Source organism: Budorcas taxicolor, chromosome 2, assembly GCF_023091745.1.
Source record: "Budorcas taxicolor isolate Tak-1 chromosome 2, Takin1.1, whole genome shotgun sequence".
NCBI classification, from domain to species: domain Eukaryota; kingdom Metazoa; phylum Chordata; class Mammalia; order Artiodactyla; family Bovidae; genus Budorcas; species Budorcas taxicolor.
In genome coordinates, this window is record NC_068911.1 from 33592808 (window position 1) to 33611564 (window position 18757).

Sequence of the window (18757 nt, forward strand, 5' to 3'; positions counted from 1 at the left end):
TTGAAGGAACGTGGCATTCAGTGTGGTAATGCCCCTTTTTTTTGTGAGGACCAGAAATGCATCTATTTGAAGGCAGCATAGGATGGCAGCTAAGAATGACGCAGGCCTGAACAAAGGGGAATTTGTCCTTTTTGAAAGAACTGGAAGAATCTGTGAGCTGGTTCACTGCGTTCTTCCAAATGATGATGTGTACACAGAATGGCGGCTGAGAACTTGGCTCTTGGATCACTGTTCATGAGTCCTGGGTCTCAGAGAGCGGCCGGCCCTGGTGTGAGGTCACGAGCCTTGGTCTGTCTCATGAGGGAATAATGCATCCCGTGAGTGAGAGTGAGCAGAGAAAGGGTGGGGGGTTTTGTGCAACGCAGCTCTCTTAAGTGGAAGAGTTAGTGTCAGAAAAAGGCTGTTTTATTCTTTTAAAAAAAATGTTATTGAAGTGAAATTGATTTACAATGTGTTAATTTCTGCTATCCAGCAAAGTGATTCAGTTATATATATGTATGTATTTCATCTTCTTTTCCATCATGGAGTATCACAGGATATTGGGTATAGTTCCCTGTGCTCTACAGCAGGACCTGTTGTTTATCCATTCTATATACAATAGTTTGCATCTGCCAACCCCAAACTCCCAATTGTTCCCTCCCCACCCCTTGGCAACCACAAGGTGGTTCTCTGTGTCCGTGAGTCTGTTTCTTTTTCATAGATCTGTCCATTTGCATTGTATTTTAGATTCCACATATAAGTGATATCATATGGTATTTTTCAAAAAAAAAAGCCCATTTTAAGTGATTCTACTTCAGAAATATCAATGGATGCTCAAACTATTGGGGTGACATTTTAATGAAAGATTGGATCTTAAGGTCAACCCAAAATATCTCCCTACACGTGCTACAACAGGGATGAACCTAGAAAATACTACCAAATGAAAGAAGCCAGACGCAAAAGGACAAATCTTGTGTCATTTCATTTTTTATGAAATATCCAGAATCAGCCCAATCCATAGACAGAAAGCAGATTAATGGTTGCTGGGGGCTGAGTGGAGGGAGGAATGGGGAGTGTCTCCTTAATGGGTACATGGTTTCCTTTCAAGGAGAGGAAGTGTTCTGGAACTAGACAGTGGTGATGGATGTACAGCCTTCTGAATGTACTAAATGTCATCAGTAGTACACTTAAAAATGATGTGCCTTTTATCACAGTTTAAAAAATGCCTCCCCAGAAGTTGCTTTTTAATTACAAAGGAAAAGTGCACAATGGAGAAATCTGGTGACCCTGAACCCCTTAATCAAAGTTAGCATCACCAATAATGGACAGCCTGACATCCTATGCCTCCTGGTGGGACACACCAAGGTCACATGAGTGTGTAATATTCACACCCTGAATCTAATCATTAGGAAGCATTTAAAAATGGAGACTTTCATGTACTGATGAACCTATTTGCAGGGGAGTAAGGAGACACAGACATAGAGAACAGACTTATGGACATGGGGGCAGGGGGCGGGGAGGGGAGGAAGGAGAGGGTGGAATGTATGGAGAGAGTAACATGGAAACATATATATTACCCTATGTAAAGTAGATAGCCAATGGGAATTTGCTGTGTGACTCAGGAAACTCAAATCAGGGCTCTGTAACAACCTAGAAGGGTGGGATGGGGAGAGAGGTGACAAGGATGTTCAAGAAGGAGAGGACATCGGTATCAGTTCAGGCCGTTCAGTTGCTCAGTCATATCCAACTCTTTGCGACCCCATGGACTGCAGCACGCCAGGCTTCCCTGTCCATCACCAACTCCTGGAGCTTGCTCAAACTCATGTCCATTGAGTCGGTTATGCCATCCAACCATCTCATCCTCTGTCGTCCCCTTCTCCTCCTGCCTTCAATCTTTCCCAGCATCAGGGTCTTTCCCAATGAGTCAGTTCTTCACATCAGGTGGCCAAAGTATTGGAGTTTCAGTTTCAGCATCAATTCTTCCAATGAATTTTCAGGACTGATCTCCTTTAGGATGGACTGGTTGGATCTCCTTGCAGTCCAAGGGACTCTCAAGAGTCTTTTCCAATACCACAGGTCAAAATCATCAGTTCTTCGGTGTTCAGCTTTCTTTATAGTCCAACTCTCACATCCATACATGACCACTGGAAAAACCATAGCCTTGACTAGATGGACCTTTGTCAGCAGAGTAATGTCTCTGCTTTTTAACATGCTGTCTAGTTTGGTCGTAGCTTTTCTTCCAAGGAGTAAGAGTCTTTTAATTTCATGGCTGCAGTCACCATCTGCAGTGATTTTGCAGCCCAAGAAAATCAACTCTGTCACTATTTCCATTGTTTCCCCATCTATTTGCCATGAAATATTTTCCATGAAATGCTATGGCTGATTCATGTTGATGTGTAGCAGAAACCAACACAATATTATAGAGCAATTATCCTTCAGTTAAAAATAAATAAATTGAATTATAGTAAATAAATATGCTGCAAGGATATATTATACAGCACAGGGAATACAGCCAGTATTTTATAATAACTTTAAATGGACTATAATCTCTAAAAATATCAAATCACTGTGTTGCATACTTGAAATTCAAATAATATTGTGAATCAACTATACATCAATTTTAAAAGGAAATATATTTAAATTCTTGTTTAAGTTTCAATAAACTCTATGCCTCTAGACTATAAAGAAAGCTGAGCACAGAAGGATTGATGCTTTTGAACTGTGGTGTTGGAGAAGACTCTTGAGAGTCCCTTGGACTGCAAGGAGATCCAACCAGTCATCCTAAAGGAGATCAGCCCTGAGTGTTCATTGGAAAGACTGATGCTGAAACTGAAACTCCAATACTTTGGCCACCTGATGCGAAGAACTGACTCATTGGTAAAGACCCTGATGCTGGGAAAGATTGAGGGCAAGAGGAGAAGGGGACGACAGAGGATGAGATGGTTGGATGGCATCACCGACTCAATGGACAGGGGTTTGGGTGGACTCCAGGAGTTGATGATGGACAGGGAGGCCTGATATGCTGCAGTTCATGGGGTTGCAAAGAGTTGGACACGACTAAGTGACTGAACTGAACTGAACTGATGCCTCTAGAAAAAAAAAAAAAGAGACTTTCTACAAAATAAATGGTCAGTACTCTAATATCAGTGCTAGGAAGGCCAAGAAAGGCTGAGGAACCATAAAGAGATATGACAATAAAATGCAACACATTATCTTGGATTTGGCCTGGACCAAAAAAATAGCTAAGGCCACTACTGAGATTATTGGAGAAATTTGAATATGGACTGTAGATGAGATAAAAGTACTATATAATGTAAAATTGGGGGGATTATCATGCTGTGATTACGTACAGTGATGGCCTTGTTATTTCAGAGATACGAAATATTTAGACATAAAGTATGGCATAGACAGAGTGAGTGAGTGAGAGTCGCTCAGTCGTGTCCGATTCTTTGCGATCCCATGGACTGTAGCCTGCCAGGCTCCTCTGTCCATGGGATTTCCCAGGCAAGAATACTGGAGTGGGTTGCCATTTCCTTCTCCAGGAGATCTTCCCAATGCAGGGATCGAACACAGGTCTCCTGCATTGCAGGCAGATTCTTTACCATCTGAGCCACCAGGGAAGCCTACTATTAAGAGATGTTTCTAAGTATAAAGACAGGTCCACTCAAAAAGTATCAGCAGATACATGCTTGACTTTATCTTATATTCCATAGACAATACGTTAGAGTGTGTAATGAAGCCATATATCTTTTCCAAAGTAATACCCAAGACAGAAGTAGCACTAAATTTATAAATGACAATCATCAATCGGATGAAATAATTTAGATGAAGCTTTTCTCTTTCAAAGAGATGGTGTAGGCAACCTACTCTCAAATGGTTCAGAACACAATGTGTGTGTGGTGGGGGATGGGATATTTGGAGGGAGAGAAAGAGAGGGTTAAAAAAATTAAATCAACCCACTGAAAACTGGTGCTGTAATATCGTAAAATAGTGAAAACAAGGTCTGATTTGGAGTGTGTTTTTAAAAGTGAAACTAAAAATTAATTTTATGTTCTACAAAACTTTAGCGATGGTAACTGGTCACAAATGATTGGAGTGAGTGAAAGAAGAATGAATCATGTATTGATTTGGAGGGTTAGTAGCATTCACTCGTTCAACTGGATTAGTTGGTGTGACATTTTAGACATTTTCGTGTTGTTTGACCAAGATGATGGTCATTTTTTTAGAAATATTCAAAGACTTCATCAGTTTTCCCAAGTGTTACTTTTTGTCCTTTGATATTCACAGCATTCTTTTGAATGCTTGCTTTCTTTGCTTTCTTCTTTGGATCTTTTCGATACAAAGATGTGTGCCCAGGAATGGGCTTGCTGGATCACATGGCAACTCTAGCTTTTTAAGGAACCTCCATACTGTTTCCCATAGTGACTGCACCAACTTACATTGGGATTAATTTTATAGTCAGATCATTAAGAAATATTTCCTTAGTTGATCACTTTTGCTTTGTTACGCGGCAAGGCAGCAGGGACTGTGATAATGAATACTCAGACGGTGAGCTTACTCGGGTGCTATGAAGTCCCCATGGCATTGCTTGGTGGGTGGGGGATCCGAAACAGTATTTTAGAGCGCTCCTTCCTGCCCTGGTGCCTGCGGTGTGCAGCTTTGAAGGCTGCAGTGCTCTTCTGAATTAGGGATTGTAATTGATCCTCACTTCTCTTCCTCCACGAGAAATGTCTGGCCTCTGGATGCAAAAGAGAGCAGCTTCTCATGCCAGACTTTATCCAGTGAAGTCTCCAGGCAAAGGAAAGAGGGAAGAGCTGTTTAAGCTTTTCTAAAATCTCATGAAAGTTTAATTTTTCACTTTCCTAGTGTTGTGTCACTGACAAATTTGAATTTCTTTCACCCTGTTTAGCACGTCTCCTCTGGGCTTTAAACACTGCTCTGTGCCTCTCGGTGCCCCGTGAAAATGTTGGTGCTTCTGGCCTTCATTATCATCTTCCACATCACATCCGCGGCCTTGCTCTTTGTCGCCACCATCGACAATGTAAGTTCCCTTTCCTTCTGACCTTCCCAGAACTGGATCCTAGAGTCAATAGAAGCAGGGTTGAGAACTCCCACAGTTCAGTTCAGTTCAGTTCAGTCGCTCAGTCGTGTCCAACTCTTTGCGACTCCATGAATCGCAGCACACCAGGCATTCACGTCCATCGAGTCAGTGATGCCATCCAGCCATCTCATCCTCGGTCGTCCCCTTCTCCTCCTGTCCCCAAACCCTCACAGCATCAGAGTCTTTTCCAATGAGTCAACTCTTCGCATGAGGTGGCCAAAGTACTGGAGTTTCAGCTTTAGCATCATTCCTTCCAAAGAAATCCCAGGGCTGATCTCCTTGAGAATGGACTGGTTGGGTCTCCTTGCAGTCCAAGGGACTCTCAAGAGTCTTCTCCAATACCACAGTTCACAAGCATCAATTCTTCGGCACTCAGCTTTCTTCACAGTCCAACTCTCACATCCATACATGACCACAGGAAAGACCATAGCCTTGACTAGACAGAACTCCCACAAGGTGATTATGATTTGGGGTTATCCTCCCTTCCAAGGGCTTCCCTGGTGACTCAGCTGGTAAAGAATCCGCCTGCAATGCGGGAGACCTGGGTTCGATCCCTGGGTTGGGAAGATCCCCTGGAGAAGGGAAAGGCTACCCACTCCTGTATTCTGGCCTGGAGAATTCCATGGACTATAAAAGTCAGCCACGACTGAGCGACTTTCACTTCACACCCTACCAAGGCACACCTGTCTCCTCAGCCCAGGCCTGAGGACTCTTGCCTGAAGTGTGGGAGTTTGAAGCACCCCATATGTAAGTCTGGATGGGCAGGGACCTTGGTCCACTGTTCCCTGAGTCCCCCACAGATGCCTTAGCTGTAGGAATTCCTTTGCAGACGTGGCTTAAATCCAGCTCTCCTCAGGTCATTTTCTCAGCTTCAGCACTGTTGTCCTTTTGGGACACCAAGAAGATCAAACCAGTGAATCCTAAATGAAATCAACCCTGAATATTCACTGGAAGAGCTGATGCTGAAGCTGAAACCTCAATACTTTGTCCACCTGATACAAAGAGCCTACTCATTGGAAAAGACCCTGTTGCTGGGAAAGATTGAAGGCAAAAGAAGAAGGGGGAGGTAGAGGACAAAACGGTTAGACAACATCACCAACCCAATGGACATGATTTTGAGCAAGCTCCGGCAGACAGTGAAGGGCAGGGGAGCCTGGCGTGCTGCAGTCCAAGGGGTTGGAAAGGGTCGGGCATGACTTAGCGACTGAACAACCTCTTTGTTGTGGGTGCTTTGCACATCGCAGGGTGTTTAGCAGCATCCTTGGTCTCCAGCAGCACTCCTGCCCCTAGCTGTGACACCCCAAAATGTCTTCAGACATTGCCAAATGTCCCTGGGAGGCAAAGTCACCCTTGCTTGAGGACCGTTGCCCTAGATCCCTCAGGTGACCCATCCCAGGTAACCTTTGCCCCTCTTGCCTCTGACATCTCCTTACCAACAGGATTCTTGTTGTAAGCCTACCTGAGCATGCCCTTCCCAGCAGAGTGGAACACTCCCCACTCTGACCATGTACCCATGAAAAATTTAATTTTTTTCTTGGAGTATCCATATGGCAGGGGTGCATTTGATAAATAACATATTGGCATAGATTAACATCCCCTCTGGCAGAAAAATGAAGCTTTTAACCAGATGTTCCCTAGGGCCCACATCCTGATCCAAAGGCCTCACTTCAGTCCTGATGGCTTCAGACTGTGGACACATTTAGAGTCAAACTCTGCTCAGAAAGCCAGAAAGGGCATTGTACAAGTGGCCTCCAGGTCAGTCAGCATATAATCATATGATTGACTCCTGTCAATTCATCATCAAAACAATAACAGCAACACGGACCAGGAGAAGACCTGTCACTTAGAGGCTGCTGACTCTGGAGCTCCTACCCCCTGTCCTTTGATCATCTCCTGTGATCGTCACCTCAAGTCTGTGAGATCCTTCCTCTCCTGGCGGTATTTCATGATGAGAGACCTGGGCCTTAGGGCAGTTAGGGTGTCTGTTGGAATTTACGGGACAGGAAGCGGCGGAGCTGGGATTTGAAGCATTCCAGAGGCCCCTGGTTCTAGATGCCCTAAGGGAGATGAATGAGTGGATTTGGGTTGGCGTTCCTGGGGGTTCTGGAAGAGCTGTCATGAGTGGCCAGGGCAGGGGCCACGTTGTTAAAGCCTTGGGAACCTACCGTTATCCAAAGAGCCCACTTTGTGTGAACCGAATGGTTTTGAACGTGCTTTTACAATCTTTTTCTATTTCTTGCATCTAGCCCTTGGGATCCTACAAAGGTCCCAGACAGAGTGAAAGGGATACACTAATATTAGGGGCAGAAAAGCCATCAGCCATAGCACCAGCCCATCCTATGGGTGTTTCTGTTACCACGGGCCTTCCTGAGAAGACACAGGTGGGCGTTTTTACCAGTCGATGAGTCACTCGATCTTTATTATGTGTTAGGAATTGCGCTTGGCAGTGTCATTGGGGCCCGTAGTGAGAGCTTAGTGACCAACTGTGGCCTGGATGGATGGTGGTTTGGGGAGATTCCAGTCTTTGGGTGGATGGAAAGCAGAAGGGAGGGCATGGATGTGTGCTAAGTTGCTTCAGTCCTGTCTGACTCTGCGACCCCATGGATTGTAGCCCGCCAGGCTCCTCTGTCCATGGGGACTCTCCAGGCAAGAATACCGGAGTGGGTTGCCATGCCCTCCTCCAGGGGATCTTCCCAACCCAGGGATCGAACCCACATCCCTTATGTCTCCTGCATGGGCATTCTTCACCACTAGTGCCACCTGGGAAGCCCAGAAGAAAGGTCACCTGGGCGCAAAGAGCAGCAGGAACAGAGAGACACAGAAGCACTTGCACAGAAGGCGGGAGACTCTTGTTCGGTCATTTCATTCGTAACAGGCTCCCCCCCAAGATGTTATCTTTCTGTCTGCCCCTCCAGCTTCGCCCCGGCAGTTCTGGGGGGACTCACCGCCATCTGCTCTTATCATCACCAGCTGAGCCTCGCCTCCTCACCCAAGTCCTGGGAGAGCCTGGACCTTCCCTGTCAGCACCCCAGCAGCATGGGCATCACCTGGGAGCCTGTTAGAAACAAACACTCCCACCCCACACCTCTTTTTTTTCTTAATTTTAAAATTTAATTTAGTTTTTAAACATTTTTAACGTTTATTTTTTGGCCACGTGCGTGCATGTTCCATCACTTCAGTCGTGTCTGACTCTTTGCAACCCCACGGAACTGTAGCCTGCCAGGTCCCTGTGTCCATGGGGCTTCCCAGGCAAGAATACTAGAGTGGACATTTCCTTCTCCAGGGGATCTCCCTAACCCAGGGATCAGACCCGTGTTTCCTGCATTTCAAGTGGATTTTTTTACCACTGAGCCACCAGGAAAGCCCTGGAGGCCTTTGTTTTCATAATGAACAAACACCCTTTCCCTGTGTTTCTCTGTCGTGTTCCAGGCCTGGTGGGTAGGAGAGGAGTTTTTTGCAGACATCTGGAGAGTGTGTGTCAACAATACGAACTGTACGGAACTCAATGACACTGTTCAAGGTGAGTGTGAAGTTGATGGCAGAGCACTGAGTGAAAAAAGACCCCTCGGGAGAAGGGCTTCCCTATGGTCTGACCCCTCACCCCTCCTTCCGTCTCAGCCTGTGCAGAGGGGCTTGGCTGCTGCCCAGGGCAGGGGGAGCAGGGTCAGCGTAAGCTGAGGACAGGAAGCGGGGGGAACCGGAGGCTAGAGGGCACCAACCCCAGCGACACTGGGCCCCACCCTTCTCTTCTCTCTTGACCTAGCAGAGCTTCCCTCCCTCACCCCTTCTCAGCTCCAGCCCTTATCTAGAATCTTCTCTCCACTCCTCTAAATAGCTCAGAGACATTTGTGTCACTTCCTCGCATCTCAGCAGCCTCATGGGCAGAAACCCAAGAGCTGGCTCCTTTAAGAGCTGTGTGACCTTCCCTGGGGCCGGTCACCTGAGCGCTGCTTGGACTCTCGATAACCTCAGCTGTCAGTGCGGGTGACAGCAGTGCCTCTGCCGTGCTGCTTCGGCACACGAGCTGCAGTAGAAAGATGAAGTAAAGTGAAGGCCGCTCAGTCGTGTCCAACTCTTTGCAGCCGCATGAACTGTAGCCCACCAGGCTCCTCTGTTCATGGGATTCTCCAGGCAAGGATTCTGGAGCAGGTAGCCATTCCCTTCTCCAGAGGATCTTCCCAGCCCAGGGACCAAACCTGGGTCTCCTGCCTTGCAAGCGAAGTCTTTAACAACTGAGCCACCAGGGAAGCCTCAGAAAAATAAAGGGTTTTGTAAATACAGAAAATCACATCTAAAAACATGTCAAGCCCTCTTCTTCCCTGTGGAGTGAATGGTTCGGTTTTCTGTTGCAGAACTGACAAAAGCGATACTTTGACTGACAAAACACTGGACAGCCAGTGAATTTGATATCTCAGATAAACAATGAAAAATTGAGTATAATTTAGGTACCAAATATTACATGGAACACACTTAACACTAAAATAAATTGTTGTTTACCTGATATTCAGACTTAACAAGCATCCTGCTTTTGTGTTTGTTTTTTTCTTAGAATCCTACTTAGGGAGAAAGGGACCTTGCTCACTGGGGCATAAAGTCTTACTATTCCATCAGCAACAATGGCAATATTCATAATAAAAGCAAAACTACCGAAAGGAGGCGCTGGGCTAAGTCCTTCACATAAGTGGTCTCCTGGCCCTGTTTCAGGATGGGGAAACTGAGGCACAGGGCAGAAACCCAAGGTGACAAAGTCAGGAGTGAGTGATGGAGTTAGGAGTCCATCTAGACATGACCAGCTCAGAAGCCTGCCTTCTAAGCCCCTGACGCTGCCCACCCACCGCCCCCCCACCCCGGGTCTGTTTCTCTGCCATTCTAAGCCTTGACCCTGGAAACAGCCACTCTTCCCCTTTGGAGCCTCATTGTTGCCAGGGTGTGTGGTCAGCTGGCGACACTGGTGGTGCTCTGAAGCAACGTTTCCAAGCTTCTGTCATTTGTGTGCCACTTCCCCATATGCAGCTATTCCCTTTTATTTTTATTTTTTTAATTAAAAAATTATTTTGACCACGCAGCATAGCTTGTGGGATCTTAGTTCCCCAACCAGGGGTCAAACCCAGGTCCCCTGCAGTGGAAGTGCAGAGCCCTAACTACTGGACCACCAGGGAAGTCTCTTATTTTTCTTTAGCATAACAGGCTGTCAAGCCACCAGCCAGATTCAGTCCAATAAGCTAAGAGTGGTTTTTTATATTTTTAATACATTGTAAAAAACCAAAACAAGAAAAAAGCCAAATAAAACAAGACAATGAACCGGGGACTGTATAGCCACAAATCCTGAAATATTTACTGTCTAGCCTTTATAGAAAAAGCATCCTGACACCTGCTTTAAAACAGTTCCTTTTTTTCTACATGTGCATGCATTGTGTCCGACTCTTTGCAACCCCAGGGACTGTAGCCCACCAGGCTCCTCTGTCTGTGGGATTCTCCAAGCAAGAATACTGGAATCAAACCCACATCTCCTGCATTGATAGGCGGGTTCTTTATCACTGAGCCACCAGGGAAGCCCAAATAGTGGATTAAGTACTTAAAAATCATGCTTCCCTTAGTCAGTTTCCAGCAAAACTGGAAAAAAAAAAAAAAAAGATCTATCCTTAAGTTTTCCTTTGCCGCTTTGGGCACTGTGCCCCTCACCAGTTGCATCCTGGTGGTAATAGCCATCCCCTATACACGACTCTCTTTCTGCCAGCACTGCCTGGAATCCTTGGCATCCTTGGTGGCTCACTGGTAAAGAACCCTCCTGCCAGTGGAGGAGATGTGGGTTCGATCCTTGGATCAGGAAGATCCCCTGGAGAAAAAAAAAAAAAAAAAAGGCAGCCCACTCCAGTATTCTTGCTTGGAGAATCCCATGGACAGAGGAGTCTGGTGGGCTACAGTCCATGGGGTCGCAAAGAGTTAGACGCAACTGAGCAACTGAACATGGGCTCACTGCCTGGAATCCTCACTCAGCTGTGAGCATTCCACCTTCCCCTGCTGATGAAGCGGAGCACTCACTCTCCCCAAGTTACAGGTGAGGAAGCTGAGGCCCGCACAGGTGAATCCAGGGCACGCACTTGACCCGTTCACAGCCTCGCCTGTGTCTTTCCTGCATGCAGTGCCCTCCGCCCAAGACCAGCTCCTTTGTTCCCGAAAACTTCCCGGTGCCAAGCCCCAAACTTTCATGCCCTGTTCACTAAGGCTAATCTGAAAAGACCCTCACCTTTCCTTTTCCCGAATAACAATCACAAGGCTTACACTGTTATATTTAGAGGGTATTTTGTATCGACAGGGCACTTTCAGGAGGTCCCTCAGCTCCATGAGCCCCATATGTCTAAGAATCCCTTTTGAGGTCTTTATAAGGTGCAGGACCCCCAATCCCCACCCAACCCATCCCATTCCAACCTCTTGATCCAGAATCTTTCAGGATCTGAGGGTTTGTACTTAAAACATAAAACCTGCCATTGACCCAGGCATCTGGGGGCAAGACCCAGGCATCTGGGGCAATACCCAGACCAGGAAGACTGCAGAATGGCTGGTTCTTGCACCATTTTCCAGATAAGGACACTGGGGATTATCTGGTCAATTGCACAAGTGGACAGAGTGGGTGTCGCAATGACTCACTGGCTGCACATGTGCTCATTCTGTGCCAGTGGAAGGCTCGTGACCTCTTGGCTCCGTCCTTGCTCTGGAGCCGTCCCCATGCTCCCCAGGGGCCCAGGAGGCCTGTGGCCCTTAGTCGTGTGCTCTTGCCCCTTCTCCCGCAGACTTCTCCACGGTGCAGGCGGTCCAGGCCACCATGATCCTGTCCACCATCCTCTGCTGCATAGCCTTTCTGATCTTCGTGCTCCAACTCTTCCGCCTCAAGCAGGGAGAGAGATTTGTTTTAACCTCCATCATCCAGCTCATGGCTTGTAAGTGAAATGACGGGCTTCCCAGAATAAACACTCCCTTCCCAGCCAACCATGAGTATTCTGGTGGGAGGAGCGTGGCAGGTGAGGAATTGGAAAGGAGGGGTCAGCAGCTGGGATGTTTTTTGCACTTCAGAGTTTGGATTTAGTTAGAGCGTCAGAAAAGGTGTCCTAAAAATGTGAAGCCTGAGCTAGGATCTGTAGGGTAAGTAGGAGTTGCTGCCGTGGTAGAGAGAAGAGAGGCATAGCTCTCCCCCCAAGGAAAATCTGGGTACTTGGTCTCATTGTACCACTAATATCTGTGAATGCTGATGGTTCAGTAAGGATGTTTTCAGCTGTGATTAAGAGAGAAATCCAATTAGCAATGACTTCAGACACAAAAACTTTACTTTTTCAATATAACAAATAGCTTGAAGGTGGAAGGTGCCAGAGTTGTTTTGGCAGCTCAGCAGCAGCATCAGGAACCCTCCACTCTTTCCATCCTTCCATGCTGGCATCTCCAGAGTGTCAGTGATGGCTTCCTCATGGCCCCAAAAGGGCTGCTGCAGCTCCTGACATTCATCCTGACCTAATAAACCACCACCACCAAGAGTTTCTAAAGCAGTAAGCAAGGGAAAATACAGCATCAAGAAATGCTTTCTCCTCTCTCATCTCCCTCTTTTCAGGATAATACAGTAATAATTTTCACTGTAGAATTTTCTATGGCCAGAACTGGGATATATAGAACCATAAACCATAACAGGTAAACAGGACAGGATGAGTAGCTGCGATAGAGACCATATGTGTCCTGCAAAGCAAACTACTTCCTGCCTGGCTGACCCATATCCTGGAGCAGTTATGACCCTCTGGGCTGGGTAGCTGGCTGTCCAAATGACACTGGATTCAGCCAGCAAGAATGGGCAGCTGAATGGCTACAGGGCAATATTCTGCCACAAAATACTAGTTGTAATCTTTCCAAGAGACTAAAATAAATGCCTGCTAATAATAAAACCTGAAATTTGTCTTCAGCTCCGACCACAGTCCCCATGGGTCCCTGGTGCATACTGTGGTCTGTGATTTATTTGGGCCCTGGCTTTCTTCCAACAGGCCTGTGTGTCATGATCGCAGCTTCCATTTACACAGACCGGCGCAAAGACATTCACGAGAAGAACCAGGAACTGTATGCCCAGACCTTGGGTGGCAGCTTCGGCTACTCCTTCATCCTGGCCTGGGTGGCCTTTGCATTCACCTTCATCAGCGGCCTCATGTATCTGATACTGAGGAAGCGCAAATAGAGCCAGGAGCTGGGTGGCTTTCGCTGCGGTTCAGAATCCACGTAACCGTTTTGTATATAATCAGTTTTTGTGTGTGTGTGGTTTTTCGAGCAAACACATTGTTTCCTTTAAAAGCCAAAAGAAGAGTTTTTATGTTCTCGAGATCAGAGAATAGACTATGAAGGCTGGAATTCAGAACTTCTCCCCATCCGAAAGCCTCAACACGGCAAAGCCAAAAGTCTTGCAAACCTCAAATCCAAAAGTGTTCAGCAGGATAACCACGGGGATGTAATGGGATGGACAAGACGCCGAGAAAGCCAGGTCTTGGGGGCATCTTCCCCTAGGTTTGGGCTACACTGAACCCCACTCCCTCACCTCAGCTTCCTGTACTGAATCTCTGTGTATTTAGTGGTGGAAGGTGGGGAGGCGGGGTATGGGTACAGGAGAAAACCTCCTTGGATGCTTAGCCAAGTTCCTCATGAGAAGCAGGTATAGGCCTTCCGGTGTTCTGTCTACATCCAGACCAGAGCCCCAACCCTCCTGTCATGGACTGGCTTCAGAAAGTGCTACCCACGTTTGCTGACAGTGTCACCTGCTTGCCTTCAGGAAGGTGAGCTTTAATCTGAGGGTCTGATTTAGGCTCACACGTGATCCCCCAGGTACCTTGTAAAATGCAGGCTCTCTGGGTCCCTTCTTAGACCTACAGAATCAGAGTTTTCGGGGATGGGGCCCAGGAACCTGCATTTGTAACAAGCTCCTTGGTGATGCGCAGGTGCCTTAAAATTGAGGACCACGGTGGTCCCAGGGCTGGGTGAGCAGAACTGCCTCATACATGTTAAAGATCTCATCGTGTGGAGATGGGGAGGTGGGTCTAGACTGCACTGAAAGCCCAAACCTTGGCCTCCATCATTGGCTCATTCTTCACTGCCTCTTCCACAGCTGCTCACATCTGGACCACCCAAAGTCCAGTCCCAGGGCTTGCATCCTGATAGCCAAACACCCTGGGGTGAGGGGTGGGGAGGGGAGGATACAGCTTCCTCCCTACCCTGACTTAGAAGGCCTCTCCCTTCTCCTGCCCTGCCTTCTAAGGCTGCCTGACTTCTACTAAGCCCCACTTCTGGAGCCATAGAGGGGCGTTCGCCATTCATTAATCTGTCCACATAAGTGATGGAGTGTTTGTGCCAGGCACAGGGGAAACCGTGTCCAGAGAGCCTGTCTCCTCGTGGGGCTCACTGTCTAATGGAGGAGACAGATTAAAAAACCGATTGGGGAAACGAATTACAAACAGCGGTGAAGGCTGCCGAGGACACAACCAAGGATTCAGAAGAGAGGTTCCATGAGATGGGAGGGTACCCGCACTGTGCCTGCCTGCGTTTTAAAAGCTCCCGGAGGATTTAAATCACCCTGAATATCGCTCTGCTCAGCCGAGGCAGGTGGCGCGGATGGAACGGGGCAGTCCACCTGGCACCCGGAGAACTCTTCCTTCCCTGGAGGGGCTCAGGGTCCCGACAGAGAATGAAGTCCCCCCGGGAGGGCCCCAGATTGCTGTGGTTCTCACAGTGCACGTGCCTCTCATGGGAGGCTGCCTGCCAGGATCCCGGGTAAATGCCGCCGGGGACTCCGAGTCCTTAGGGTTCTGAGAGGATCGGGCAGGACGTGACTATGGGAGAAGCCCTTTGCCCCTCACTGCCGTTTCCCTTCCGTGTTGTGAGCCTGCTGCGGGAGGTGTGCCTGGGAGCCCTCTGCGCATGTCAGCCCTGGTGCCATGTAAATAACCTCCTGCTAAATGAAGCATCAGCCCACTTCCTGTGGAGCTGGGGAAATGTCTGGTTTAAGTCATCCAGGGTCTCCATGGATACCTCTTTCACGCAGGATCAGGTTTTCTCTCCATCTACCTGTTCACTCCATTCAGTTTCAGCAGAATACTAAATGCTGTGTTCCAAGCATTATGCAAGGTTCTGAAAACAGGCCAATCCAGACATCCTGCCTGAAACAGGGCCCCCCTCCCTGCAGAGAGGCCACCAGGACAGTGCAGGGAGGCATGGGGCCAGAGGCAGGAGAAATGATCACTTCCTGCCTCAGAGGAAAACTCTCATTAGTCCTGTTTGGGGTAGGAATGCAGGTTACACCCTTGGGCTTGGCGGGATGCTACGTACACCTTGTGGAGGAAGGTAGGTGTAAGTGCCCCCCAAGGTTTCTGCTCTGGTGGCTTGTCTGTAACTCTCTGATAGCCACAGTGGAAACAAGCAGAACCCCTTAGAATCAGAAATCAGAAAGCTTCATCCCCAAGCAATGAATGAATTTCGTTTTCCAAAGGGCTCCAGGAGTGGTATCTGAAATAACCCATGGATTTTCCTGGCCAGTCTCTCTACTATTCCTGTATAGCATTCAATGCCCACATCCATCTGTGATGCCAAGGTTTTGTGAAGCAACAGAGCTTCCTTTCCCCTCATGACACAATGTGCCCTGGAGAGGTAGAAAAGTGGTGATGGCATGAGCAAGACAGTGCCCAGCCTTCTTACCCATTGGTAGGTTCAGCCCTCACTTGGTGCTCATGATCAGTTACCCAAGGACAGGAGAGACAATGAGCTAAGACATCCAAGAGGCAAATATTAGGACCAAATGTATTACTGATGACAACTGCATTTGAGGGAACTGTAGTTTGCATATTTTAGGACATTTTTATAAAGTACTGTAATTCTTTCATTGAGGGGCTATGAATGAAGACAGACTAATTCATTTTTATTACTCGCATTAAAATTACTTTGGGTCTCTGTTCAAATAAGTTTGGAGAATGCTTGATTTGTTTCTCTGCGTGAATGTATATACTCATATGTGAATACAGGAAAATTGGAGACATTTTCCCCCGCCCTGCCCCACGTTCTCTGCAATGGGTTGTGTGTCTCTGCGCATCCCTAATCAAGAGGATGAAGCCCTAGGATGCTCTGTATTCACTGGTGATGAAGAAACCTAACCCCACAAGCCTGTATGTAAGCACACTAAACGCGGTAGCTTGAATAGATGCTGTAGCCTCATTTAAAATCTGCCTGGATGGGAATTACTAAACTCACTAATAGTTGAAAGATTACTTACAATACAGCAAGTTGGACAGTTTTGTATATTGGGGTGGGTGGTGCAGTGGTGATGGGGAGATGCTAGGGAAAGGTGTAGAGGTTAAGTTTGAATCTTGACTTGGGGACAAATGTGATTTTAAGAGTAGTTAGATACTTTCTACTTAATGTGCCTTTAAAGTAGTCCATTTTCTATGTTTTGTATAATCTGAAACTGTAAATGGAAAAATAAAGTTTAAAACCAAATTGCCCAGAACAGTAGACTCCAGTGTTCCCAATGCTGCCAATATCTAGAGAAAGAAGCTGCCACGTTGAGTGCAGGGTCCTAACGTGTGGCTTGTACAGCAACCTGGGAGGGTCTGAAAGGTGGTCAAAGGAGGGCTTCTCACTCTGTCTGCTGCTTTTCGTGGGCCAGCTTTCTGGATGAATGACCTGCAGTGACACAGGAGCCCGCCCACACCTCGAAGGGCCCCATGCTTGGTTAATGATCGGCTAGCACCGACTTAAAATTCTTAATGATATTTGGACAAACAGCCCCACGTTTTCCTTTTGCGATGGTCTCTGCAAGTTATGTAGCCAGTCCTGTTCTTCAGTTTGTGTTTAAAAGACTTCTGCTTTAAAGGGTTGGGTGATGAAGAAAACAAAACTATCATAAAAATACACTCTTCACCCAGGCCCCCCCCAAAAAAAAGAAAAATTAAACCAGAGCTTTCACTTTTCCCTAAGGAATGCCAGAAATAGTCAAAAGTTATACATTCATGAAATGAACCATACCCCTTGCCAGGAGGTACACACCCTGAAGTCACGACCACTCCAGGGTCACTTGGTGATGTGTTGATATCCATCAGGCCCAGTGTGGCTCCTTATGGCCCATAAGGGCCATATGACTCTATGACTTAGAGTCATCACAGGCTCCTAAAGGCACCCAGTGAGGAGTAGGGAGAAAGGAACAGGAGGTCTACAATCAATGGTCCGGTTTGGAAAATGGATGAGCAGGATAAGCATCAGTGCCCAGCGGTCCAGGCATGGTTTCCCTGCTGGTTATCAGTTCCAAGAGCTCCCGTCCATGGTGGGAGTAAGACCAGGGCTGTGTCAATGCAGGATTTGTCTGGTTCCACTCCACGTGATGATCTCTCTAGTGCACAGTCCTCCAAGGCCTTATCTAAGGTGGGCGTGGGGAGGAGGCCCTTTCCTCCTTCTTGTGGGTGCAAAGGGTCTCAGTAGTACCTGGGGGTTGAAGGCTCTCAGTTCCTCTGACGATGCAAGGCTAAGCCAGCCAGACCTCTCATGTGGATTTTTTTAAACAAAAATTTATTATCACACACATTTTGACAGGGATCCAGTAGCAGCATTGTAGGGTGGTTTTGCTTTATGGTCTTGATGAATGAGATGGACTTCATCTTTGGACCTGAGAATTCTTACCTCTCAGTCTTACGCTTCAGTATCTTCGAGACTTCAGTCCAAGCCGTGTCCCCAGGCTGATCCTTTGTCTGATGAAGAATGCTACAGGATCTGACATCTTTTCCTATCACCCTGTATATCTTCTGCCCAGTTTTTTGCCTTCACACCACAGACCCTTAGTCTAGACCAGAGCTTAGCAAACTACTGGCTTGCTGGCCAAAGCCCTGCCTTTCTGTGGTCCTCAAATGCGGAATGCTTTTTCATTCTTAAAGAGTTATTTGGGGCCTCCCTGGTGGTCCCAGTGGTTAAGAATCCATCAGCCAATGCAGGGGACATGGGTTCGATCCCTGGTCTGGGAAGATTTCACGTGCTGTGGGCCAGCTAAGCCTGTGTGCCACAACTGACTGAAGCCTGTGCACTCCAGAACCCGTGCTTTACAGCAAGAGAAGCCGCTGCAACAAGAAGCCCACGCGTTGCAGCTAGAGGAGCCCCTGCGCACCACAGCTAGAGAAAGCCCACGCTCAGCAACGAAGGCCCAGAGCAGTCAAAATTAAATAAATAAATATATTTTTAAAAAGAGTTATTTAAAAAATGCAAAAAAGAGACCGTATGTGACCTATAACACCTAAAATATTTATTATCTGGCCCTTGACAAATAAAGTTTATCAGCCTCTGCTTCTGAATCTGACTTGCTTATCCCTGTAAATCTCCCAATCACTGGATTCTCCACCAATTTAGGTTGCCAGTCTCAGACAGAAAGAATCTCCGTAAAGCCATATTTTCTTCCATTTTTGTTGTTAAATGAACCATCTTTGGCCCAAGATTGACTTTTTCTTGCAGGAGCGTCCTGATGTGTTTCTACAAGTTTTTCTGATGCTCACAACGTCCATGGGTACATGGTTGATGTGAAATAGGTGACAGTTTAAACCAGGGTTAAACCATGGTTCATGGGCCAAATCCAGGCAACCATCTGATTTTCTAAACACAGTATTATTGGCACATAGCCACGCCCACTAA

General features: G+C 47.1%; 1 protein-coding gene across 2 annotated transcripts in view; it reads left to right on the forward strand.

Annotated features, from left to right (window-relative positions):
* The window catches only part of EMP2 (epithelial membrane protein 2), a 44019-nt gene extending 27424 nt beyond the window's left edge, over nt 1–16595 (forward strand). Inside the window, exons 1-5 of one of the 2 annotated variants that reach the window (XM_052661577.1) lie at nt 2723–2856; nt 4889–5020; nt 8510–8600; nt 11872–12018; nt 13102–16595. In XM_052661577.1, the coding sequence (XP_052517537.1) occupies nt 4943–5020; nt 8510–8600; nt 11872–12018; nt 13102–13289 (504 nt within the window). In that variant the 5' untranslated portion in view covers nt 2723–2856; nt 4889–4942 and the 3' untranslated portion in view covers nt 13290–16595. Of the gene's footprint in view, nt 1–2722; nt 2857–4888; nt 5021–8509; nt 8601–11871; nt 12019–13101 lie in introns of those variants that run through there. The other variant, XM_052661583.1, reaches the window with a different exon arrangement.
* The last annotated feature ends 2162 nt before the right edge of the window (nt 16596–18757 follow it).